Source organism: Rhinichthys klamathensis, unplaced genomic scaffold (genome assembly GCF_029890125.1).
Source record: "Rhinichthys klamathensis goyatoka isolate OS25496 unplaced genomic scaffold, OSU_Roscu_1.1 h1tg000172l_1, whole genome shotgun sequence".
Classification (NCBI taxonomy): domain Eukaryota; kingdom Metazoa; phylum Chordata; class Actinopteri; order Cypriniformes; family Leuciscidae; genus Rhinichthys; species Rhinichthys klamathensis.
In genome coordinates this window covers 1,361,254-1,387,759 of record NW_026606702.1, presented here as the reverse complement: position 1 = coordinate 1,387,759, position 26,506 = coordinate 1,361,254, and the positions used below count along the sequence as shown (strand labels likewise).

The following is a 26,506-nucleotide window of genomic DNA, read 5'->3' as shown; positions in this document are numbered from 1 at the left end:
CCTCTTGTTGGTCTAATTGCTTCTATTGTTCTCCTCATTTGTAAGTCGCTTTGAATAAAAGCGTCTGCTAAATGATTAAATGTAAATGTAAATGAATGATCATAACAGTTTTAATTTCTTAAATTCTATTTGCTCCTGTAAGGTCTCTGTTCTTGCATAAAGAAACGAGTTGTACCGTGGAAAGCCATAATTCCAAACTGAGGGCCAGATGTACTAACGCTTTTGCGCCTACTTCAGGCGTATTTGTTTCGCAAAGTGCGCATAAAACCATGGCGAGGTATGTACGAACGGGACGCACCGAGATGAAAGCGCAGAATGCCTGTCGCGGGAACTGAAAATGGCAAAATGTGCTTTTCGTGTCATGCATATGCATTCATGGGATGGTCAAGGGGAAAGTGGGAGTGTCACATAAAGAGATGGGAGGGGAAGCGTAAACTGCGCCTAATTATGTACTCCGCGTTATGTACAGAAAAAGCCGGTGAAAGCGCGCCTCTATTTTGCGCTGAAAATTCTCCGCCTCTTAAAAGCAGGTGTAACTTAGGAAGCGGGTTCCCTGGCATTTGCCTCCTGGTGAAATGGCAGCAGTAATCCGAGCAAGACGAAGACATAGGCTAAGGAGATGAGCTGAAAAGATTTTTGCCACAAGAATCACACTTTTTCAGTTGAGTGAAAACGAAATCATTAAGCGTTACAGATTAAGCAACTATACGCAATACTACAGTTACTGGAAGAAATCAAAGATGACGTCGAATCTCAGCGTTCACATTCCATTCCAGCAGTTGTTAAACTCCTCGCTACATTACAATTATTGGCATCAGGATCATTTCAAACAGTCACAGCATCAGCAGTGAGAGGAGGAGGCCCATTCAATTGCGCGTTTAAATACGCGCAATTTACGGTATAGTGGGTGAGGACAGGTGCTGATTACCTGATGAACTGCAGGTTTGGTACACGCACACTGCGGTTTCACATCAAGCACTTTCTGCGTCTTGGCCATGGCGCTATTAACGCTGCGTTCGCAAATGTACGTACATCTGGCCCTGAATGTGTTCACAACAGATAAACGCTGCACATAATTGTAGAAATGAACATCATGAATGTCAGATTCTCAAGAAATCATTATAACGTGTTTGGGAATTGCACAGGGCCTCGTTTCATTAGAGAGAAACACACTCCCAGACACATGATTAGTGTTTAAGAGGCTGCCGTGTGAACTTCTGACCAGAAACTTTATTAACTGCAGCCTTTCAAGCGTTAATGGATGAAACCTTTTACCCTAATGTTTTTCTCTAAAACACACACTTTTTTTTTTTGTGAGATTTTCCAGAGAAATGCCTGTTAAAGGGTGAAAGCAGAGAAAATTAAGTCAGTACACTGAGGTGCATAAGCACATCTCTCTCTTTCTCTCTCTCTCTCTCTCTCACACACACACACACACACACACACGGTGACTTGGCTAAACAAAACTTTAACACCATTAACCTCTGAACGGCCTTGTGGGATATTTACTCTTTCATCTCTCGTTCTCCCTCATCCCTTGTTCATAAATATTCATCTCTCTAATAGAGTTTTTCACAGTGTGAGTTCTGCTAATTCCATATGACCCCAGCCAGCATGACAGCAGCCATGGAGAGAGAAAGAGAGAGAGAGAGAGACACATACAGCAGAGGTGGAGAGATAAGACACTCACCGATGATGTACGTCAGCAGTAGAGCGAGAGTCAGCGTAATTGCGCTGGCGCTCAAAGCCGTACATTTCCAGTTACAGCAGCGATAGGGTTTACTGAATGAGAAGAGTGGTCTGGAGAGGGTGGTTCTGGGTAGAGGCCTTGGAGGCGGCGAATACACCGTGCTGGATGTCAGAGGGTAATTCTGATTGGCTGCGTTGAAAATGGCAGACGAACCCGAACCGTGCTTGAACAAGAAGTGCCTGTAAAGGAAAGGAATCTCAGTGTTATGTTCGATTTGATTTGTCAATCAATTTGATCATGAAAATACATCCAAAAATAAATGACACCTGAAAGACAGTCAAAGAGAGACAGAGAGAGCAACGGAGAGATTGTGTGAGAAAAAGAGAGAGGTGTGTGATTACTCTCACTTGCTTTGGTTACTAATTGGAGTCATTTGCTCTCACGTACATTTAATTACAGATATTTAGCACCAGAGATTAATGAGCCTTAATTAATAGATAACATCCCTTAGATTAATTATGATATTAATTACACAGAGGAGTCCATTCTTACAGTAATTAAAAGGTGCTTATACTTAAAAAACTATTTACCCAGAGATACACAGTCCTTGTGTTGCCTTCCACTATGTTACAATGGTGGGCAGTTACCAAAATTATAATAACAATAAAATAAAATAAAATCATTCACTTTTTTTGTACAGAGATTTAAGGTTTAAATTTATATGAATTTATAAGAGCAATATTTGTATATTTTAGGTGTACACTGTAATTTCTTTCCACCATTTTAATAATCTTTTAGCTAAAACTCACAGCTTTTTTAAATTCACACTTTTGGCGTAAAAAACAAACAAGGTATTTTAGAAAATATAAGAAGTAATCTAAGCAGTCTTTTTCAACTAATATGTAGTCAAAAAACAGCACGCATAAAAATTATTTTAATAAGAATAAAAATGTAGCATAAAGTAGTTTTAGATTAAGTAGCCTATATCCAGTCACAATGCAGGACGTGTCAAGTCAACCCGACTTCTTAAAGCCCTATGTAGTTATTCTTTCATTTTAAAAGTTCCCTTTTTTTATCATGACATGCGGCTAGTTGTGCAACACACAGGAGCAGATACACGGCCGTTTAACCGTGTCATCACGATGACAGACAGATTGACAGATAGCCATGGGGAAATTGGTAACAGCTTTTAGGTTAAAAGCCCAAAGGCAACAGAAGAAAGATCTTCAAATTCCCAAGATACACATGGATGGATTCTCAACAGCAATTGATCCCTTTGCAACATCAGCTAGTGATGGAACAGGGTAAACGTGTGCAACTCTTCCAAAGGCACAAAGGGTCAATCAATAAAAAGGACCAAAATCATTGAAAGGTAGATCAGTCTAAACACATTTACAAGTTAATATGCTGATGAGGCAAAAACGCATGATGACATCAATATGGATTGAAGATGATGGGGAAAAACTGAACACACACACACACGTGTCTCTATTTATATTATAGTAGGGACTTCCCATCTGTTGTTTAAATTAAGCTAATTACTACACCCAAAACAAAACCCTACCCCCTACACACAGCTTTTGGTCATTTTAGATTTTTATTGAAGCACTGTTTAGTCCATTTATGATGTTGCTTTCATTGTTGTGACTTCCCAAAGGTCCCCACAAAATAGGTCGTTTCAGGTTTCACTATATTTCCAGGGACATTTGGGCCCAACAAATTTACGCAAGGTGACTTGCAAAAGCACATAAAAATATAACAATTAAGGTTGGCACATATAAACAATTTTAATCAAATTGATTGCATGATATGCAGATTGCATTAATCACAATTAGTTTGATATATTATAATACAAAATATATTATTCTGGCTGACAAGTAAATCACTGAATGGACATTGCAAAAAGCGACATTAGATGTCAATATATTGTTTTTCCCCCATATCAAATTATTTTGAAAAATCTAGTTTGTCCATTTGTCCACTATATTTTTATATAAGTAATTGTACTAAATGAATACATTTAATTGACAGCCCTAATTAAAATGCTTTCCTACCATAGTGACTTAATGACAAAAGCAGCAGGATGCAATGTCGAAATGTCAAGAAAAACTCAGCGCATATACTGTGTCAGGGTCAAATACAAGCCAAGTGCTAAAGGCGAGTTGAGTCAATGAGAAAGCACCCAGCAGATACACACAAGCAAGCTTTGGCTATTTGTTTATAGTGTCTTACAGGGATGCAGAACAAAGCCCTGAAAGAAGAGTTTAAATGAGCATGCAATGGTAAAATGAGGCTTGAGACTGAGAGAAAAATTACAGTTTACCTCAGCCATTAAAAAAGAGAAAGTTAATTTCACACTTAGACACGCAGAACTAATCCTGTCTTTATTTACTGTAGAATAAATAAATAACAATTAACACTTAGAAAAACAAAGAGAAAGATTGAGACGAAGGAAAAAGACAAAAAGAGAGAAAGAAAAGAGCAGGTGTGAACACATGAGATCACAGTTTTACAAATCAGATTCCTACAGTCTCAAAATAAATATTCTATTCCACTGACTGCTTTTTTCCCCCACTAAAATATCAGAGCCTTCAATTCACATAGTCAAGGTGGGTATTGTTTTTAAAGCAAACACTTTTGAAAAACTGTGAAATATGCCATGCATACAGAAAACAATCTCAGATTGAAATAACACAGATTTTTGTATATAGAACACCTGAGTCACTAGTTGGCCAAATGCAAGAAAAGACATAAAAACAAAATTTTAAGCCAGCAATTGATCACCGTGCATTTCCATTTTATGGAAAAGAGCAGCTTCAACTTGACTGATCAAATCGAGATATTTGAATAAATATTTTATATTATATATTAAAATGTTTAATTATTCAATATTTCATTATATATTATATGAAACCTATTGAGATAGTAAATACAAATAAATGTCAGTATATTTTTATTGGGAAAATATCAAATATGTCTGCACATCAAATACACTCACCGGCCACTTTATTATGTACCCCATGCTAGTAACGGGTTGGACCCCCTTTTGCCTTCAGAACTGCCTCAATTCTTCGTGGCATAGATTCAACAAGGTGCTGGAAGCATTCCTCAGGGAGTTTGGTCCATATTGACATGATGGCATCACACAGTTGCCGCAGATTTGTCGGCTGCACATCCATGATGCGAATCTCCCGTTCCACCACATCCCAAAGATGCTCTATTGGGTTGAGATCTGGTGACTGTGGAGGCCATTTTAGTACAGTGAACTCATTGTCATGTTCAAGAAACCAATTTGAAATGATTAGAGCTTTGTGACATGGTGGAAGTAGCCATCAGAGGATGGGTACATGGTGGCCATAAAGGGATGGACATGGTCAGAAACAATGCTCAGGTAGGCCGTGGCATTTAAACGATGCCCAATTGGCACTAAGGGGCCTAAAGTGTGCCAGGAAAACATCCCCCACACCATTACACCACCACCACCAGCCTGCACAGTGGTTACAAGGCATGATGGTTCCATGTTCTCATTCTGTTTACGCCAAATTCTGACTCTAACATCTGAATGTCTCAACAGAAATCGAGACTCATCAGACCAGGCAACATTTTTCCAGTCTTCAACTGTTCAATTTTGGTGAGCTCTTGCAAATTGTAGCCTCTTTTTCCTATTTGTAGTGGAGATGAGTGGTACCCGGTGGAGTCTTCTGCTGTTGTAGCCCATCCGCCTCAAGGTTGTGCGTGTTGTGGCTTCACAAATGCTTTGCTGCATACCTCGGTTGTAACGAGTGGTTATTTCAGTCACTGTTGCCCTTCTATCAGCTCGAACCAGTCTGGCCATTCTCCTCTGACCTCTGGCATCAACAAGGCATTTCCGCCCACAGAACTGCCGCTCACTGGATGTTTTTTCTTTTTCGGACCATTCTCTGTAAACCCTAGAGATGGTTGTGCGTGAAAATCCCAGTAGATTAGCAGTTTCTGAAATACTCAGACCAGCCCTTCTGGCACCACCACGTTCAAAGTCACTCAAATCACCTTTCTTCCCCATACTGATGCTCGGTTTGAACTGCAGGAGATTGTCTTGACCATGTCTACATGCCTAAATGCACTGAGTTGCCGCCATGTGATTGGCTGCTTAGAAATTAAGTGTTAACGAGCAGTTGGACAGGTGTACCTAATAAAGTGGCCGGTGAGTGTATATATATATAGTATATATAAACTAGGTTTTTGATGTGCAGACATATTTTATATTTTCCCAATAAAAATATACTGACATTTATTTGTATTTAATTTATATTTATATATATTATTTATTTATTTATATATATATATATTATAATAATTGGGCAACTATGTTTAGGGAAGTTACATTAAACATCCACTTGGTAAAAATATGATGGGAGACGTTTGCATGGGAATGATGCTTCTTTGTATTAAAATCTCAAATGATAACATTTACTGTATTCCATGCTGTATATACAGTACATATACAGTGTATGGCGACTGAATCAGCGAGTGTTCAGAATAATATGCTGATGGGAGAGATTCTCCTCTGTGCATTAATGTTGGTCTATTGATCCAGATTTAATTGAGAAAGTTCATTTGGGAGAGAGCAACATGTCAGCAGGTATAGACATCACCATGACGATGACACGTTCTCGATACAACGCCAATGTCATCGGCCGTTCGGCTCGGTTTGGCCAGAATCTCTCATGCAACCCTTTAACCTGAGGACTTTTCTTGCAGCGGTTGGCGAGATTTTTTAAACCACTCTAGAAAATTGGTAAATCTGCTTTTCTTTAACCCCCAAATCTCAAAGAAAACATCTGAATGGGTGGCATTCACTCCGTGTCATGTTAGCCAAAGTGTACGGCCATTTAAACTCCATAAGCAAGCGAGGTTACATTTCTTCACTTTTACAGTTGGCTTCTTTCAGACATTTCAATCTCCTTTAAACAGAATAAAGTGATATTTAAAAAAACAGGACTGACGCTGCTGGAAAAATATGTAAATGGCTAAATTACCCAGCATTCCTCTAACAGCTGCTAGCATAAACATTCCATTGCTGTCTGCTGCTTGTGGTGGGTTTAGAAAAGGTGCTGCAGTGCTTAGCATAGTTCAAAATACTTTATCTGTTTAACTACTAAATCCGTTATTAGCTATTGTTTGGAGATAGCTGGATTTGTATAATGGTGTCTTTATTTAATCACAACATGACAAAGAACCCTACACGCTTGACCAATATGGCAAATCTCTTTATAAAACTCTCCAGGTACATAACAGCTATCAGCATCAGAGTCGATATGTGACTCAGATTCGGTTGTTTGTTCAACTTCTCAGTCAAAATAAGTTTGACCGCTACTGCCAAATTCACCTTGCTGGAAATCTAGAAAAGCTGGCATACATGCGCTCATATGTATTCACGCGCACGCAGCTTTCATTTTCATCAATATCTTTGGGGTTTGTGTGCGTGTAAGACAATCAGACCAGGAAGACAGCTTCATTTCCTCCCTCAAAGCAGAGATGTCTATCCTTCATCATTTATTTACTCCCCCATTTCTCTCTTTCAGAAGAGTAGGTCAACCCTCAATCTTCATCTTGATCATCATCATCATCATCATCATCATCATATCTCTCTCCATCTGTCGTTCACAGACAAACACTCATGCATATTCTCTTACGCTTGAAGACAAGATGATTTAGTCATTTCTATCTCTATTCTACTACCCAGCTATTACATTAAAAATGAAATTAAAGTTTTAACTTGGTTTTTGTAATTGAACACATTTTGATTATAACGTAGGTGCAAATGAAGAACTAAAGAAAATGGCTTTATAAAACACTAAATGTCTTAATGAGAATGTAAGAATGCCGAAAGTTGCTGTTTAGGCGTAGGGTTAAAAGACAGAAAACATCATTACCTCAGTATCAAACAATAGAATTCAATGGAAAGTCCCCAGGTACAATAGAAAAACAAATGTGTGTGTGTGTTCATATTTCACCTGGTCTCTAGTGGTATGTTGCTGTTCAGTGCCCAGGTATTGTGCGTCTGCCCGTTGTCATCCTGTCCAGCTTTATTCCCAGATTCCAGCGGTTGGCATCGGGCGGGCAGCGTGCTCCTCTGCACCACCTCTGGAAGGGGAGCCGGGGCTGGACGGGCACAGGTGCACGCGTGGGGCGGCGGAGGAGGAGGGGGCAGGGGTCGAAAGGTGAACTGAGCCACGGGGCTGGAAGGGAGGTCTTGAAAGTGAAAGATAAGAAATAGAGAGAGAGAGCAAAAAAAAGAGAGAAGTAATTATAATATTTAATGATAGTCTTCCAAAGTGTCCATTTCCTGAGAGAGAAATTGATCCTTTTAAAAATCCCCCCACCCCCGTTTCTTGTACAGCCTCTATTTGGTAACACTTCACTTGTAGCATGTATCTATAATGAATTAAAAGGCTATTCTTTATGCATTTTAATGTCCCAAAGCTTGTAATCATTTGTATGGCCTTGTGTATGATATATAAAAGCGATAGCATAATGCATTAAAATACATCATCAGCATCCAATTTCCTGATTTATACAGTATGTGTTATGATGTGCATTATACTGCTTTACTGATGCATCATAGTTATGACATAATCTGTTAAAATGATATTAAATTCATTGTTCAATTTATTCCATAAAATTGTCACACCCAGGAAGTTATATAATTTGGACCCTTTCTAAAACATAATCATTTAATTTGGTACATTTTTACACAAATATTAGCGCATTGAGCACATTAGCTGAGCTCAACCACTGAATCCTGTAACTAAATATGATTAAAATTACTCAAGCAAATACTTTTCTTTTATTCAAGGGAAACATAAGCTCATCAATAACTTAAAAACAAAATTTAGTCCCCATCTAGCATTCGGTATGATTCTCTACTGAATCATAACTTAATTTAGCCTAAATCTGCAACTTTGTTACTTGAAACCCTATTACTCATCTTGGCCTTTTTTCTTTTCTTTTATTACAAACTTATATAAGTTTTATTATATTTATTTTAGGTTTATTTCTAGAAATAAAAATAAAAAAACTAAATCACATAAATCAAGCTTTGGAAACAAAACTGCAAAAAGAAATATTGTAAAACAAACAAAAAGTACATAAACTTTTTTTAAGATTCGGATACTTTGTAGCAACTCAAAAATCTGCTATTGAATGTAGAACTTGTTACAGGCATCTGTGGCAAGAGGTATTTGTTGAAAGTGGCAATACTACACCATAGCACTATAGACGTGGTTACAATTAAGACATATAAAATATATAATTAATTATATAACTTACCTTTATAAAAAAAAAATATCTATAGAATGTATTGTACACAAAGGCTTCAAGCGAAGTGTTACTAAACCTCTTTTCTCATTCAGGCTTGTGTGGTCTCTTTATCTTTGTAAAACAACACATTCTACTTTAAGAAATGTAGGCTTAAAGCTTCTACTTGAATTACAGCTAGCTGAAAGGTCTGTAAAAGCATCACAATAAGCATCCACAAGTGTCTGCATTAGTCTTCTCTGAGACAGTGCAAGATCACAGAAACTCTATGTGATGTTGCAGCACCTGCACACATGCGGTGTTTTTTTTCCATCAGTTTCTCTTTTCTCTCATTTAAAATGAAGCTTCACAAACGCACACACAAAAGCCTGATCCTTCCCTACTAATTCTATTCGGCTCTGATCGGGGTTATCTATCTGTTTTAGGTAGCTAGAGATTCTCTTTATTATTTTTGTCCTTCTATTTCTCTGTCCCTTCACTTCATGCCTTTCACCTAATCTCTTCTGAGAGCTAAAATTACTTCCTAATCTGAGAAGAACACTTTCTATTTGGAGATTTGACAAAGACGCACACACAAAAGCACACACATGTGCACACAAAGCTCTAAATTCCAATCTCCATGAATGGACCCAGACACAAAGAGAGCAGCCGAACAAATTCAATTAGGAAACCTCACTCTTTAAGCTCTGGGATTGCATTACATAAGAGCTATCTTACTCTCTCCATCACCTCAGAAACTAGATCAAATCCACTCAAATTAACACTCTTTAAAATCTATTTTGCACTTTTTTAATGCAAAGCCACAATGGTAATAAAAGCCACAAGAAGCATAGTGGTTAATTTGATAACCAGGGACTCTGCGCACTTCAAGAACTAAGAACTAAGTTTTGTTTACCAGCATCCTCATATTTTGTCTTTTTTCAGCTACGCTTGGCTCTCAAGGCATATGGAGTTCCCTGGGCATCCCCCATTTCCTCCCATCCAATGTGGGATTGGATCGCACCATCCTCAGGTCGGCCTTCTGTTTCTATAATATATAGTAAAGTTAATGATCACATTGCAAAGCCTCTTTCTATTAAATCTATCTGGAATCGTGAATTATCTGATTTTAATTTATCTGTCGACTGGGAGAGGGTGTGGTCTAATCTAATCTTAACTTCTAAAAACTTGGCTCATCTTATCCATTTCAAAGTCATCCAAAGAGCATACATAACCCCTTACAAGAGGTTCAAAATGAAACTGCAATCAACTTATAACTGCCATATCTGTAACACTCTATCGTCAGGTATACTTTTCTTCACATGTTTTGGGAGTGTCCAATTGTTGTCAACATATGGGATAATGTAAACTTGGTTTTGTCCTCTTTACTACAAATTGATTACATGTCTAATCCAGGTTTATGTCTTCTCAATGACGAGTCCTGTATAAGGTCATTGCAAAAAAGAATGCTGTTTGCTGGGTTTACAGCTGCAAAGAAGACAATACAGAACTGGTTTACTCCGCACATGTGTGCAAAAACATATTGGATTCATATCCTCCACAAAATAGTGACTTGTGAATGTACAACAGCACGAATTAACAAGGCTAAACCTAGTACCATTGATACATTCCAATGTTTTTCTTCCAAAATATTGGATTATATAAGGGAATGACTGTATAAAGATTATTTTTATCTTATTTTATTTTTTTATTATTATTATAATTTTTTTCTTTCATATTGTTAATTTTTGATAATATGTCTGTTGCTCCCCCTTCCCTGTCTTTTTGTTTGAGTGGATTTTTTTTTCTTTTTCTTTTTTTCTAAAGACAATAAAGAGTTGATCACAAAAAAAGAAGCATAGTGGTTGAAAATTAGGACAAACACACACACACACACACACACACAAAGTTTGCACTGGATTTAGGTTCACCCTGAAACACCTCTCTCCTCTTGAAATCACTTCCCCATTATCTAATGCACTTAGAAACACATTGTATTTCACTTGGCTGTGGACTTGAGAGTGAACAGCATTGATTTAGATTGGATTTGCTGATTAAATTAGACTGTCTCTGATCTATGAGAATGCATGATGTTTTAGACAGTGTAAATGCACAATGGTTTGAATGGGAATAAACCTCTGAATATAATGTAATCAAACCACCATCCTTCATCGATCCAGCGGCGAATAAAACACAGAGACATTTACCTCTGATACACCAGCATCCATTCATCTATCTATCCATCTATGCATATATCTATCTATCCATCTATCTATCAATGGTCAATATTATTCAATTATATTATTTTACATGAACTAATTACAAAAAAATATTTTTCATAGTTTTATATGTGACATGTGAATTTAGAAATCATAATACTATAGAGTATGGAAGTTGAATGGCTATTAATTTAGAAAAAAGTATACAGTTTAAATTAGACAAAATAAGTCCTCTTCATAATAGATATGAAATATTCCTAAAAAAAAATGATGCTCCTGTTAGAGAGTAGAGCTTTGAGAGATATAGCCAATGGAATGATAAATTGGTTACTACAAGAATTTGTCTGTGTGGTCTGAAACAGATTTTGATAAGGCCTACAGTACTTTGTATGAATATTAATGCACATACTGTGAACATTTGTAGTCCTGAGATTAAAACAGGAATAATATTTTACAAGTAGATCTAAACTAAATGGCATTATTTAGGACAAAATTTGAAAATCAACCCCTATGGCTAATTATTTATTGGTTATGCATTTCACATTATCGTTGGTAAAGATTAAGTAAACTCCCTCCCTCCCAAATAATTAACTTAAACTGTTCATTTTTATGCATGGATGCATACAGCTGGCTCTGTTATCGTTGCATCCACAGAGTTGCTTTATGTTAGTCAATCCGACATGCACCCCTGAATGGAAAGAGATCTTAAAGCATATCCAATTTCTTTGGAAAGTGGTTTTTAAAGGGTTATATGTTTGTCGTGATTTATAACCAACTGATATCAATACATTTTTTTAAATGTATAAATAAGCAATAAGGTAACAATATATAATGCATTCCTAATTACAATACAAAAATTACACACGTCTTATACATATATAATTAACTTTACAAGAATGAGAAATACTGAGACAACATCAGTCTTGCAGAGGTGCAGTGCTGATGTGAATGTGTGTGTCAGTGTTCTAGCTATTTCTTCAAACCAGTCTTTTGAGAAGCAGTGTCACGTACACAGCAACAGTAAAACTGCTGCACACACACACACACACACACACACACAGACAGAGAGAGAGAGAGAATACACAGCATTCACATCCAACAAACACACATAAGCACTAACACATGAGATCAAACACACACACACACGCTCATGAACGCGCACAGCAAAGGACCATTAACCTGGCTGGTCTCCATGGCAACAGAGCTTGGCCCTCATAATCCAGTGCAGAAACCTTTGACTGAAAGAGGCAAGCATGGAAACACACACACAAAATGTGTGTATGACACTGATTGCACTGAATACGGCAGAATACATAGCTATCTAATTCATCCTCGCTCTATAAGCGCTCTGTACCTTTCTCTTGAACTATCTAATCCTTTCCTTCTTGCTCTTATTATGCATTGCTCTCTCGGTACAGATACAAAAACCAAGAGAGGATCAACTTATCAAAAAATAATGCGTGGTAATGTGTGTGCACGCACGAGAGATGGTGGAAACCTTATAGCCATAAAACCGTTATTAAATATCCCTCTTACTACAAAATTACTTTAAGAAAATCAATCTGTTTCACTTATGGAAATTTACAGTTCCATCTCACCCACAGCCGTCTCCTCGGATACATGACACCCCCCACCCACCACCATCTTCACATCCTCAAATCTTCATCTGTCAGAGAAGACACCTTATTATGACACATGGTCAATAGAGCCAAGGCAAATTCTGACAAACATCCCTCGTTTCACTTTACACGCCACAAGACGGATTGTGCGCTTGAAATTATACCCCCATTTAAAACTCGAATCGATGGCTTATTCCCAAGACTCAGCCGAATATTTTTAAGTAATATGTTACAAGACTTTCACATTCAAATTCAGAATATTTTAACTCCGCCACAATCACCTTCTGAAAGCAGAGCTTTCATTTTGTTTGTGTACTATAAAAATACAATGCAAATATCTCATCCTTGAAATGCAGTATGCATACAATGACTTCCGGCGGGGTTAATCTTTTTAAATAAATAAAAAAATAACTTTCCAATATTGAGGTTTGTGTCACACAATTCAAATTGCATTTTGGGGAACTTGCTAAATGGCTTAGCCAAATGGCAACTATTTTAGTGATATACTCGTATTAAAATCTGCAGTGAAGCGATAAATATTTGCAGCACTTGTCAATGTATTATCCCAGACTAATCATAATGGAAACTGTTCGAGCAGCCTAACGCTACTCTTCTCAGCCGATTTGGTGTCAGGTAAAAATACTGACTCTAATACTAAATTATAATTGTTCTGGTTACTGAAGCTTTTGAAAACATCATGTTTTGAAAATTGCAATGTAATAAGCAATATTAAAATTCTAGTAAAAAAAAAAAATACAGTATATATATATATATTTTTTTTTTTTCAGTTTTAACAACTTTTGGGGGTTCAAGCCTTAAAAGAACAGTTCACCCCAAATTGAAAATTCTGTCATCATTTACGCAACCTCATGTCATCAAATAGAGAAGTGAAACCAGTACAGTTCTTTAAAAATTCTCTTTTTGTGTTTAACAGAACAAATAAATATGGATTTGGAATGACATGAGGGCAAGTAAGTGTTGACAAATTTCATTTTTGGGTGATTTATCCCTTTAATTAACTTTTATTGTTATTGATTGAACTGTTATTGATCATTAATAGTGTTTGAAATTGCCCAAAAAAAGAATTGTAAATTTAAAAACAGAAGACAAGAAGATAAATTATTTAGCATTCTGAGCACAGCGTCATGACGTGTAACATTCAATTCACTCTTCCTCTCAGTAAGGCTCAACAGGGACACATTTCAAGGGCGCACCGCTGGCTTTAACTGAGTTTTCATCTTTACTTACCCTTACCAGCTGGTCTTGTTCACACATCATAAAACACACACACACATACAAACACATGCCGCACCCTCCAAATATAACACTTTGAGGGGGATTTTAATTTTTTTTTTAAATTAGGTGCAAATTTACTCGCAATGACTTTTTTTGTTTAATTATTTTCAGATTGATTGACACAGCCGATCTGCGTGCGCCCCAAAATGTTCACACTTGTGGCTCCGGCATATTAACAACTTGAAGAAAACTGCTAAACAAAGAAACATCTGCTGTGAATCCCAGCGCAGAGCCTCCGCGATGGGTTTCGGTGCCACATCTGCTGCTGCTGCTGTGACTCATGCGCTGATGCCTCCGCGATAGTCTTTGACTCTACCATCGCTGCTGTGACTCATGCCGTGAAACCTTACGGATGTTCCCCCACTGCCGCCACGGTACCTCAGAGATAAGGTCTGCCTCAGTTTTATACGTGCTGATGTGTCACCTACCCACCTGCCTGTTGCATCATACTCTCTGCTCTTCTTTTGGAGCTTAAGTTGCATCTGCTTTTATGCTCCTCTGCAGTCTAACAACCGGCCCCTGGAGCAGGAGGCCCCTGGAGGGCCCTTTGCTGTCCAAACTCTCCCACAATAAAACTTTACAACTGGACATCCCTACTATTTTATTTACATCAGCCCTCTTTTATTCCCTCACCTCGTATCTGTTTGCCCCTCCATTCTTTTCTCTATTTCCTTTCTTTACAGTTGCAGTTGTTTGTCCTTGCCTTATCCAAAAAGCACGTGCGCTCCAATTATAGGCAGATCCCTCACTGAAAAACGATCCAGAGCGCAAGAGAGTAAATAAGCTTAAAAAAGAGGGACAATGTGTGTGTGTGTGTGTGTGTGTGTGTGTGTGTGTCTGTCTATAAATTTCTGGCTAGATTCATTGCTCTGTTTTATAGCCCTCTATTCATTGAGCTTATCAGATACGACACAGTCTATTTACAACAGACTTTATCACATGCGCGCATACATGCGCAAACGGCCGTACAGTAAATCTTCTGCTAGTTATTTGCTTCCCTGCCATATGTAGAACTTTAAACGTCTCCGGAAAAGAAATCTTGACGGTACAAGAGCTTGTTATACTCGCTGCCCCTATGTCTTCCTTCTCCGTCCCTTCCTTTCTCATTAAATTCAGCATTCAAAAAACAGCATTTCTCTCATCTTTGTATATGCGTGCGTGTGTGTGTGTATACACAGGCCGGCCTTCAGTCCACAAGCTAATCCATTAATTAGTTGCATGACTAACTCACCAACCTCGGGAGGCATCAATCAAACACAAACACGCATGCACACGTGGACAGACACAAACACCCAGAGGGATGAAAAATGAGAGGTGAAAAATGTATGTGGGAACACGCAGATCAATTCGCAAGCTATTTACACATCTGCTTGAAAGAAAGTGTGTGTGTGTGTGTGTGTGTTTGCGCATTGTCCCGCAGTCATATTAAGTATTCCAAACAAACCATTTCAACCTCCTCCACTTCCACCCCCCACCCCCGTGTTTCCCATAATGCTCCAGGGCAGGTGATACCCGTCCCCCCCCCCCCTTGCTGAAGGACAGAATGTTGAGTGTGTGTGTGTGTGTGAGAGAGGATGGAAAAAGGGGAAGAATGGCTGAGGTGATTAATTTCTCTTCTCTTTCTCGTCACACCCTTTGAGAGACAAACAGATGCGAACGTACATAGTAAGGATACCCGCACTTGTTGCACGCGATTGTCCACCGATTCATAACATACGCATGGTTACCTCGGTGACCTACATCTCGTTACCGAGGTAACATTTTTCTGGGTTACTGTAGCTTATCCTAAATGTTGTTTATTTCATGGTGATTATAAAACAGCTGCTTGGTGGTAACTCGCAAACGTGACCTCAAGGAAATCTCAATGCGACTGATTCTCTATAAGTAGTGAGCACCGTTAGCGCCAGGAAATGAAGCCGACAGCGGTAACCGACTCTGAGCTGTCAGTTGTGCGACATACATATGCATCAGGTCTACTGCAGTGTCAAAACACCTTATCACAATGACATCCAACAGGATGACCCAGAGGAGTATTGGAGAGAAATATGTGCATATGTGTGTGTGGGTAACGGCAGGTAAAGTGACACACTTTGATGACAGGACATTTAATGAGGTGATAGGAAAATGACATGTATTGTAAAGACCCTGCTCTAACTGAGATAGGACGGGCGCTGACTTACACACACCTACACACGCACACACATGTGCATGGTTTTTCTGAACCTCAGGAGAGAACAAGACAATCAAGATTTGTCAAATAACCTTTTTACTAAAATTGACAGAATATACAGTGTGAGTGAAAGACTAGGTCTGGTTATTTTGTGTGATTTCCTTGTGACAATAATGACCTTTAATGGTTTAAAAGGAATGCATCATGTTAAATGGCAAAAAAATGCACTTAAAAAATGAAATCACTTTGTAATTACTCAAGATAACACATCTGCATCTTCGGTGACTGACTAAAAAGGTTTTGATGGAAACCGGTGCCTGCAAAGATTACTTTCTTTTGGGCGAGTTATAAAAAAACAAAAAATAAAGCGAATAATATTGCGTGTTTATGTCTGAGTGCGCCTTGCATATTTAAAACATTACGATGAAACTAAGTTCATAAGCTCTGAGGATGAGTCACTTGAGCTTGTTGAGCGCCGGAAAAGATTCTAGTATTCTGTTGTTTAACAGGAAAGTATGTAGGTAGTATTTTTAGCTAATCCATCCAAACACCATCCTTCAAATTGGCTCTTTAAAACCCAAGCTACACCATTTCCTTTCACATTACCTGACAAAACTGTCAAAACACACACACAACGGCACAACTGTTGTGAAATTATGACATTTAGTCCTCACTCGTTAACCAACAGGCAAGAAAGACGTAGGTAAAGAAACACACACACAGTCATGTCTGAGAGTGTTAAACCTTATTAATAGCTGTGTAGTGTAAGCTAAATAATGCACTTGGCCTTTCACAGTCAGACTTAATTTATGATGTGAAGTGCAACCCCCTACCTGCCATGTTCCAGTTTTTACACACATGCGCACACACACACACACTAACATTTTACATTAAACATTTTAAAAAATAATCCTAAATGATTGATAATAAATAATGATTTATTTTGGCACATACTAATAACCTACACAAATAAACTGTCTGTAATGAAATTTGATTTACTACTAATTGAATGGTGATTTTGATATTATTATTATTATAACAATAAAACATAATTAAAGTGATACAAAGTTAATAAAATGTATGATGTGAAGTGCAACTGACAAAAAAAAAACTGAATAAGTGAAATATGAAATTAAATGAAATACGAAATTTCTAATTGTTTCACTTAGTTTTTTTAGGAAATAGTTTTTGCGGGCTGCACAGTCCATTTCGAGGATATACATTATGTACATATGTACGTATATACACACACACACACACACACACACACACAAGTCTATATCTATAAAAAAATCTGTTCATCAAAAAATATTTTTTCATATATATTCATAAAAAACAAATAAATAAATACCACTCATATATATATATATATATATATATATATATATATATATATATATATATATATAAAGGTGTGAGGTTGTTTCTCTCTGGCACAACGTGACAGCCAAATACTTAACCCTGACATTCATTAATCAAACCATCAATCAATTAACACAATAGGATTAACAAGCCTTGGGAAGGGATTTACACATGAATATATAATGACTCTCTCTCCCTATTGCTGTATTTCTGTTGCATGCTGGGAGTGGGTGTGTTCAAGTCTGGCATGTGTGGGAGAGCTGTATATGCTGGGCTTTCTGAGTCCCCTTTCATGCTACTGCACGATTTTTCTTATTTTTTCTGCCTTCTACTAAAGATGCTAAATATTCATATACTTTCGTTTTTTTCTTTTTTCTTCAGTTGAGTGGCACTCTGTGCCCGGTTATGTGCCTCAGAGGTTTTATGCGTGGCATCTGTCCCTGTGGGGGGGCACCTCTCCCTCCTAGTAACAAGTTCACGTTTGTGCTGCAGGCAAGTTCCACAGGAGGACGTGCCCTCAGCTGTCTGTTATCAGAACATGAATTTGGCATCAATTAAGAAAAAAAAAAATCTATTTTTGAAAAATGAATCACTGGTTAGCCCACACAATGTGCCTATCACAATATCCAACACAGCAACTTCTTATTGGGAAGCAAGCTGTAGTGAGAGCAGTATGATTTTGGAAAGAAAGATCAGTCAAAATAATTCTATAGGAGACTGTGAAAATGGAGAACCGTTGATGTTTTTGTTTTTGGAGAATGATTCTATATTTATCCAGACTGTCAATCAATGTAACGCACTAACGCATGTGATTAAATTGTTGAAAGCTTAATTCTTTTTAATGTCATTAAAGCATTTTTTTCAATTTGATATTATAACTTTTATAATATTCTATGTGATTTCTAAAGACTGATCAGAATCAATCCTGCAGGGCTGATTGGAACTGATGGGCATGCGCACACAGACTAAAGTCCCTATAGCGGAGCAATCGTTTACCAGTAAATGATGGAGACCCTTTTTATGGTTAATTTATTTATAAATCAAATCCAGATGGGATATTTAACAAAAATTGACTAATTGGCACTATTCGTATCGTGGAATTTAATCATCAACAATGCTCAACAAGTGAATCACCACAATTCGTAGTATAAGCCTAGTATTTCGTGTTATTGGACAGACGGACAGACAGATAGATGGATGGATGGATGAGATATTTAAGCATTCTCCTATATCGGCATCTGTTGCCGTTGGTTGGGGCTTGTTTTCGGTGATTGAATATGTTGAATCAACGTTTGTTAGGTCTTGGAATGATTGAGAAGACGTCCTGTAATCTGGTGACTGTCGGTGCAGTGTCAATTAGCATTTATACTGCGTTACCGATGTGATTTTTTTAAAACACTGACTGTTCCATCATAAGGTAGCATAAATTTGTTGGTCCAGAGGAGAAACAATATTTTACTACATGCTCAAATAATGAATACACATATTATTTTTTATTATTATATTGATATATTTTATATTATCTTTATATATTTTAATATTTTTTTAAAGTTGCCATCTATTTTAATGACAGGCCTCAAGTTTACTTCTGATGTGCCAGGTGTGTACATGTTAGGATCATCTACCACATTAGCAGCTTGTTACACACTTAACCTTCAGAACCTGGAAGTATTGGCATATCCCTACCATAGCAATGTCTGACATAACTAAGCTTCCTCATGCATGCATGCACACACACACTGCCAATAATGACCTGAAGTCACGTTGAGTCATGTTTATTTATAAGGCACTTTGGGTCAGAAGTTGAACTCTCACAAAACCTAGAAGCAAATTTAAATCAAGTGTGATTTAAAACCAAGGAAGTGTGATCATGCTCTGGTTCTTTTTCTTGAGCTGGGAACGCTAGAATACCATTAGCAGAATCTCTAATATCTCCTGTTGCATCATTAAAAATGGTGAGAAAGACAAAAAGAGGGAAGAAGCAGCAGTGATGATGCTGATATTTAGAATAATAGCTCCATTAGGGGATGCTCCGTTACATGCCACATAACACCCTCTGGCCACATGTGCTAATGTTTCATGCTGATTATCCTCCAGACCACGGTGCAATGATATTAACACACACTTCATGAGATAAAAAAAAACCTTTAGGAAAGTGTTGCTGGATTTAGTCTGACACACACACACATGGGTGGGTGTGCCTGAGTGTGTTCCAGAATGGACCACCTTGCCAAGCATCTGCTATGGAAGGAAGCCAGAGTAAAATCTGGGCCATGGTGCATCTCTCTCCCTCCCTCCTTCAAGTGTCAGCTGTACGGAGCAGACACCGAGCGTGTTTTCTGTGATCAAAACAATGGGGACACGTGTTCTGTCTCTCTCTCTGTGAAAGGAAAGATTTTCTCCATCAAATGTCCCTTCCAAGTACGGTGACAGACCGAGCAAGAAAGGAAAGGCTAAAGGAGAGAAGAAAGATGTCTGACTGATAAGGAGGGGGAAAAAACAAAAAACTCGAATAGCTAAAGTGACGACTGCTGAATTTTAAAACTTGCCAGTGATGTTTTTTTAAAGGGATAATGCATCCAAAAATGAAATCTCTTTTGCATAACATTAACACAAAATATAACATTTAGAGCAGAATGTCCGAGCTGCTATTTTCCATACTATAAAAGTGAATGGTCACCATGTTAGTCAAGCAAATGAATAGCATGCACTGAAATTAATTTTGAGCTGAAATCGAAAATTCAGGATGCACTTGGCCAAAAATAGAAAATAAATAATGAATTCATTCATTCATTCATTAATAGAGAATGAGAAGGTAACGTCACGGCTGACATAAGTTACACGCTGCCGCCATCTTAGGTGGTAACTAGTTGTAAACAGTGCTTGGAAACAGTTGGAAACAGTGCTTTGTTGAGTGAGGTTATCTCTATATTTCGCTATGCCTGGACGATGCTGCTGTGTGAAAAACTGCCATAACAGGTCGCATGACTGTCGTGGTAATAAAATTGACGGTATTCGGTTTTTCACATTTCCAACATGGAAAAGGAATGAAGGAGAGCATGTTGCTGATGTGAAGAGAAGACGTCGGATGGCTTGGGTAGCCGCTGTAAGAAGAAAGGATGTAACTTTCAAAAAAAATTCTACGTTTTCTTAGATTGTGTAGTTTTGTTCATGTTGTCGAGCTGTAGAGGTGAAACACTAGAATATGGGTCAAAGACGAGACGTCAACATTTTGGTGTCCGCATCAAAATAAAATTTACGCTGCTTTGCTGTTATTTAGTATCTCCCGATAGTAGAGCCCGACCGACATGGATTTTTGGGGGCCGATACCGATATTAGGGAGTAAAAAAAGCCCGATATCGATATATCGGCCGATATTATTTATGTGTATATTATAATACAGTAGCAATATTATTTATGTGTATTATAGTACAGTATACCAGTCAAAAGTTTGGACACTTTCCTATTGGTGTGTACAAACTTTTGATGGGTACTTTACACAGTAGCTATAAACAGAATAAATATATTTTATAAACACATTTTGCAATGATCACTCAAATGTGGTAATCAAACACTTGTGTGACACAGATATGTAATGGAGGCAGGGGGAATGATAGAATGAGAATTATACAGCTGAGCTGTAACCAAACTAGTTTGCATTGCATGTTATATTATATTATATTCTAAATACTGTTGAATAATCTTCACTAATGACTTTGTCTTTTAATTTAGTCATAACTTGTATCAATAAATATATAAAAAGTGTCACTGACAAAACCTTATTATCTTCTATTTTTACTCTTAATTCCTCTAATCTCTACCAGTGGAGGAAGAACTCAGATCTTTTTACTAAAGTAAAATTAATAATATCATAATGAAAACGTTTTTAATTACATATGTACAGTACTTTTATACTATTTTAAATAATTAGTAAGGAAAATGTACTAAACGTGAAACTAGGCTACTCTTAATGCAAAATGGCCCTATATAAAGTGTTATAATTATATACATTTTTGGAATATTGCTTGATGTTGTAACGTAGCGTTATCAGGCAGAATGAGCTTTAACACGGTGTCTACACCGGACGCGGCCGTTATTGCTCTCGTCGCAACAGCTGTTTACCCTAGACAAAGCAGAATCAGTTTACTGTCGGAGATCGCTCGCGCCACGCATTTAATCAATGTTTCATCAACCAATTGCCTTAATAAATAAGAAGTAGGCCTAAATATAGCAGACAATATAATCAGGACTTCTCAGCTGCGCGCTTGCAATAGTCATAAGCTCACACAATACGTGACAGAGGCTTGTAGCAGAGAAATCAATTCTGTGAATTACACTGCGCAAATCACAAGTAGGCTACTACCCACCGGATGAAGAAGGGTTGGCTCTCAGTCTCCACAGGCTACATAAAATATTCATTTTATTTTATTTTTCGTGTTCGCATTTATGAGGAAAAACAATGTTACAGACGCGACAGTTCAGCACTACGGACGTGAGCGCTCGGAAAGCGGCACTAAAATATGCTTTGAAACTTTCACATAGACATCAAACAGAAAGCACAAAACCTTTCGTTTCAAAGTGAATTTCGTTTTGTATTAATTGTATCTTAATTTTAATCAATGTTTCATCAACCATTTGCCTGGATTTAATTTATAAGAAGTAAATATAGCAGACGATAGATAATCTCGACACGGAGGCGCCTGCGGGTGAACTGGAGCTCGTCTCATGAACCGAAACTCAGCGTATAGACCTGAGAATTGAAATATATCTATATTGAAATGTCTACTTTTAAACAGAACAATTCAAAACGAAAGACAGACAGACTCATGTAATCGTATGAAATGTGCATTTCTCTCTGGCACGCGTTCACTGAAGATCGCGAGTCAGCATCGTCAACTTCATCTTTGGCTGACACTGACACTGACTGAAAACACTTGTTTATTAATAAACAATTAAAATGTCTCCTTGCTATATTTGTTGTATTCATAATCATTACTTTTGCCAGTTCTTGTGACAGCTTTTAGGTGCTTTATTGGCAGCGCCACCCTTACATGAATCACCGCACCCGCATTTTTTTAAATATTCATTTATCGGCCATTATAAATGCCGATACCGATAGTTAGGAAAATGCCTACAATCGGCCGATAATATCGGCCCGCCGATATATCGGTCGGGCTCTACCCGATAGAGCCCTTTTCCTTTTGCTTCCTCCTAATCTCCATATCTTCCCAAGAAACTGTGGTGTATCGCTAAAATGTAAACAGATACTAAGCTGCATTCTCTCTCTTTCGCTATTTCTCTCGGTCTCACTTTTGAAGTAACCATGGCAACGGATAGCGTAACCACCTAATATGGCGGCGCCTTCCCGGAATGTAACGCTGCGTGAAAAGATTGTGACGTAACTCCTCATTCTCTATTAATCAAACTTGTTTAATAATCTGGAAACTGGAGTCAAAAAGGCTGAGAACCACTGTACTATACTTCATTTGTGTTCCTTTGAAATAAACGTATAAGTTTGGAACAACATGAGGGCGAGTTGAAGTTAAGATTAGTCTTTATTTTTGTTTGTATCATTTTAAGAGTATAAAAAACAAAGAAAACTGTGCTGTGTAATGAAAATGAAAGTATGAAAAGTTAGGAAATGAAAGTATGTTTGAAGAGAGATGAAGAGTTGTGTGAGGGGAATTCGACACAGACCATTACACAGGAGAGATGCATTACGCTTTAGAAAACAAATGTATACACTCTCAAACACACACACAAGTGCAGGAATGAACTGGGACTAAAACAGCTCCATGTTGGCCTAACACAAATTGGAGCTTATAATTCCTCACTATACTGTATTGTACATCGTCCTTAAATACAATATAATACAGACTATTGCTTGCTTTATTATCTAATTATAGATTGTATATTTCAATGTACTTTCCTTACACTGAAAATTAACAGTATGAAATGTTTAGTTTGTCAAAAGGTAAGATTTTATCAATGAAATCATAGGGGCCAGGGTTTAAATCCCAGAATTTAATGCATTACTTTCCAAATCACTTAGAAGCAGGGATTTGATTGGATTTATTTTATTATTGTACTGAATTGATTAACTAGACCTGCACGGTATGGTGCTATATATGAAATCCAACCCCCACATGTTTGGACAGGCAGCAGAAGTGGGATGACCCAGCCAAAATCCGAGAGATAAGTATAACATAGGGAGCTTCTCTTTAGAACCCCTGCAACCTGCAGAATTCACAACTTTAATGATGGCAAAACTTTTCTTCCTTTAAATCAAAGAGCTTCACAATTAATCCAAAAAGATAACTGAGACTGCAATTATGGCTGCCAATAAGACTTTCGCGAAAAGTGTAAATTGCAGAATTCCATTTAAGTCTACTCCTGTTGTGTCAAAATGTTTCATTTATGTGATTTTTTGCAGTTAAGCATTGCAACTAATTATAGACATGTCTGTTGTGCTCTTGAAAGCAGCAGTGAATCAGAGGTGCTTAAATTACTCTAAAGCCTGTGACACACTGACATCAAAGAACTAGTGGCCATGAAAGCCGACAGTGTTGTTGCATCGCGACGCATACGTCTGGGCCAAAAAGTTGTGCTTGGGCAGAGGTGGGCTGAGCCCACCCAAACGTCTGTCTTGCCCACCCAATCAGAATTTAGGCAAAGATAGTGTTAATCTTCTTTATACGATTATTGCATTGATGAAAAGCAATCTGCCCGCTGTGTGCTGAGAAGTTTGATGAAGGGATGCAGAATGCCACAACAAATAAAAGAACAAACAAACAAACAAAAAACACCAGAAAATTGCAGTATTTTTCTTTTTTTTAGCTAAAAGTAACAGCGCATTAAACACTCACGAGGCGGCTTTCAGTCTGTAGAGAAAAAGCAGAGGCTGACAATCACACAAGCGATAACGGGTAGAAATATTTGCGTCCTATCAAGGTGCGAATTACGGGGAGTTTAATGTATCTTCATGAATCTGTATCTTCATATTTACTTGTAAAGTAAATGGCACTCCTCCCATCTCATTTGCTTTCCCATAATGAACTGCATTCCCCATAACCCATGACCTGGACTCATTATGGTCTGATTAATTCCACCTGTGTGTGATTAACTTGTTTGTGTTTGCCTTTATGAGCTCTGTGTTTTCACTCACTCATAGCCAAGTCTTGTTTGTGTTACACTGCAATTCTGAGGGCTTTATCCTGGTTTTCTTGGATGGTCAGTGAGCTCACACTGAAATACAGGACTCAAACAGTCAGTGTAATGTGGATATGTGTAAACTTACAGTGAGTGACAGCTTTAGTGATTATAATGGAAGAGAACTAGAACTTAAATTGCTGCTCCTTGTGTATAATTTATCTAAAATTTGATTGACTTAAAAAAATCATGCTGCTAAGTAGTCTAATGTAAGGTTGACTCTTCAAGCGCAATCTTGTTTTACTGGTATATAAGTATTTTAATGTAAATTCTATTAACTGGAATTGATAATTATATCAAGGTATAAAAATAAACAAACAATCTGCCTCCGCTCCACCTCAAATATATATATACTGTATATATAGGGCAGTATAAAGTAAGTGTTTTGGAGATGTGTTTTGGAGATGTTTCCCCAGTTCTTTTGGGTTTAGTCTCAGTTTTTTTTCTGTTTCTTCATGTAATCCCAGATGGATTTGTTGATGGTGAGATCGGATCTCTGTGTGGAGCACCGGCTGTTGTCAGACTCCTTGTGCATACGTACATTTCAATGGATTATTACAATGAATGGCAAAAGGAATGTTTGGAGATGTAAACTGATATTTCTTACAGACACACTACAAAAAAATATATATTTAAGTAACTGGCCATTTTTTGGTGAAAATACTAACGTGCCTAAGACTTTTGCGCAGAGAACTGTATATATATATATATATATATATATATATATATATATATAGGCTATATATATCTCAACGAGCCCTCCTTGCACATATGAATGGACAACGGCATGCATTTAGAGCAGGCACACAGTAAAGGAAGAGACAGAAGAGACAGAAAGAGAGGAGAGGGGTCTCAAGAGCTGATAACTTGCCAAACAATGAAAGACTCCCACCTACCAGAGTTCTGCCTTCTGCCTGCCAGCATCTATGGTGAATAATCTGCCTCGTTATCTTGATTCAGATTCATATGTATAACTCACATTTACTCTTGTTGTTATTGTTTGTTAGATTAATATTATGTATATTTTTGTATTTATTCATTTTCACACATTGCATCACATTTATTTACGGTACTACAGTTTTCATTTCCCCTAATAATGCCTTGCATTGTACTTTATTGTAACTATTGTAGCTTTGGCAAAACAAACAAGCCATTATTTGTCATACCAATAAAACACATCGTAATACTGAAAGAAAGGCAGAGAGAGAAAAGCAGAAAGACAGAGAAAAGGAGCCTCAGGGAGAGTAAAAAAATGCTAATGTAAAAAAAAGTACAAACTGTACCAGTGGCAGATGCTGAGGGGGAAAGGATAGAAAAAGAGAAAGAGAAAGAGAGGGAGAGATAACTAAGCGGCGTCTAAATGGAAATGGACAGAATGCAGAGCAGAGGGACGATGCGGAGAGAAACACAGATAAACAGATTGTGTGAGCGAATAAAGAGACCATTTTTAAAACCGGTGTCTTAAAACACACACATATGTGTGACAGAGGGAGAGAGAAGAAAAAAAGCGAGAGAAAATCTCATCCCTTTTCTCCTCTCGATTTATTACATTTCCTCCTCCTGAAATGACAGGAGTAATTTTAAAATGTCTCATCGTGCCACCCTTCAGCACACAGACACCCACACGCATGTGGAAGAGAGCAGTTCAAAAGGGATTGTTTCA

General features: G+C 37.6%; 1 protein-coding gene across 7 annotated transcripts in view; it reads right to left on the bottom strand.

The window, feature by feature from the left end:
* The window catches only part of tenm1 (teneurin transmembrane protein 1), a 185,562-nt gene that overhangs the window by 102,087 nt on the left and 56,969 nt on the right, over positions 1 to 26,506 (bottom strand). For all 7 annotated transcript variants that reach the window (XM_056260097.1, XM_056260098.1, XM_056260100.1 and 4 more), the window contains exons 4-5: positions 7,687 to 7,924; positions 1,691 to 1,929 (exon numbers count right to left, since the gene is read on the bottom strand). In XM_056260097.1, coding sequence (XP_056116072.1) covers positions 1,691 to 1,929; positions 7,687 to 7,924 — 477 coding nt within the window. The remainder of the gene's footprint in view (positions 1 to 1,690; positions 1,930 to 7,686; positions 7,925 to 26,506) is intronic.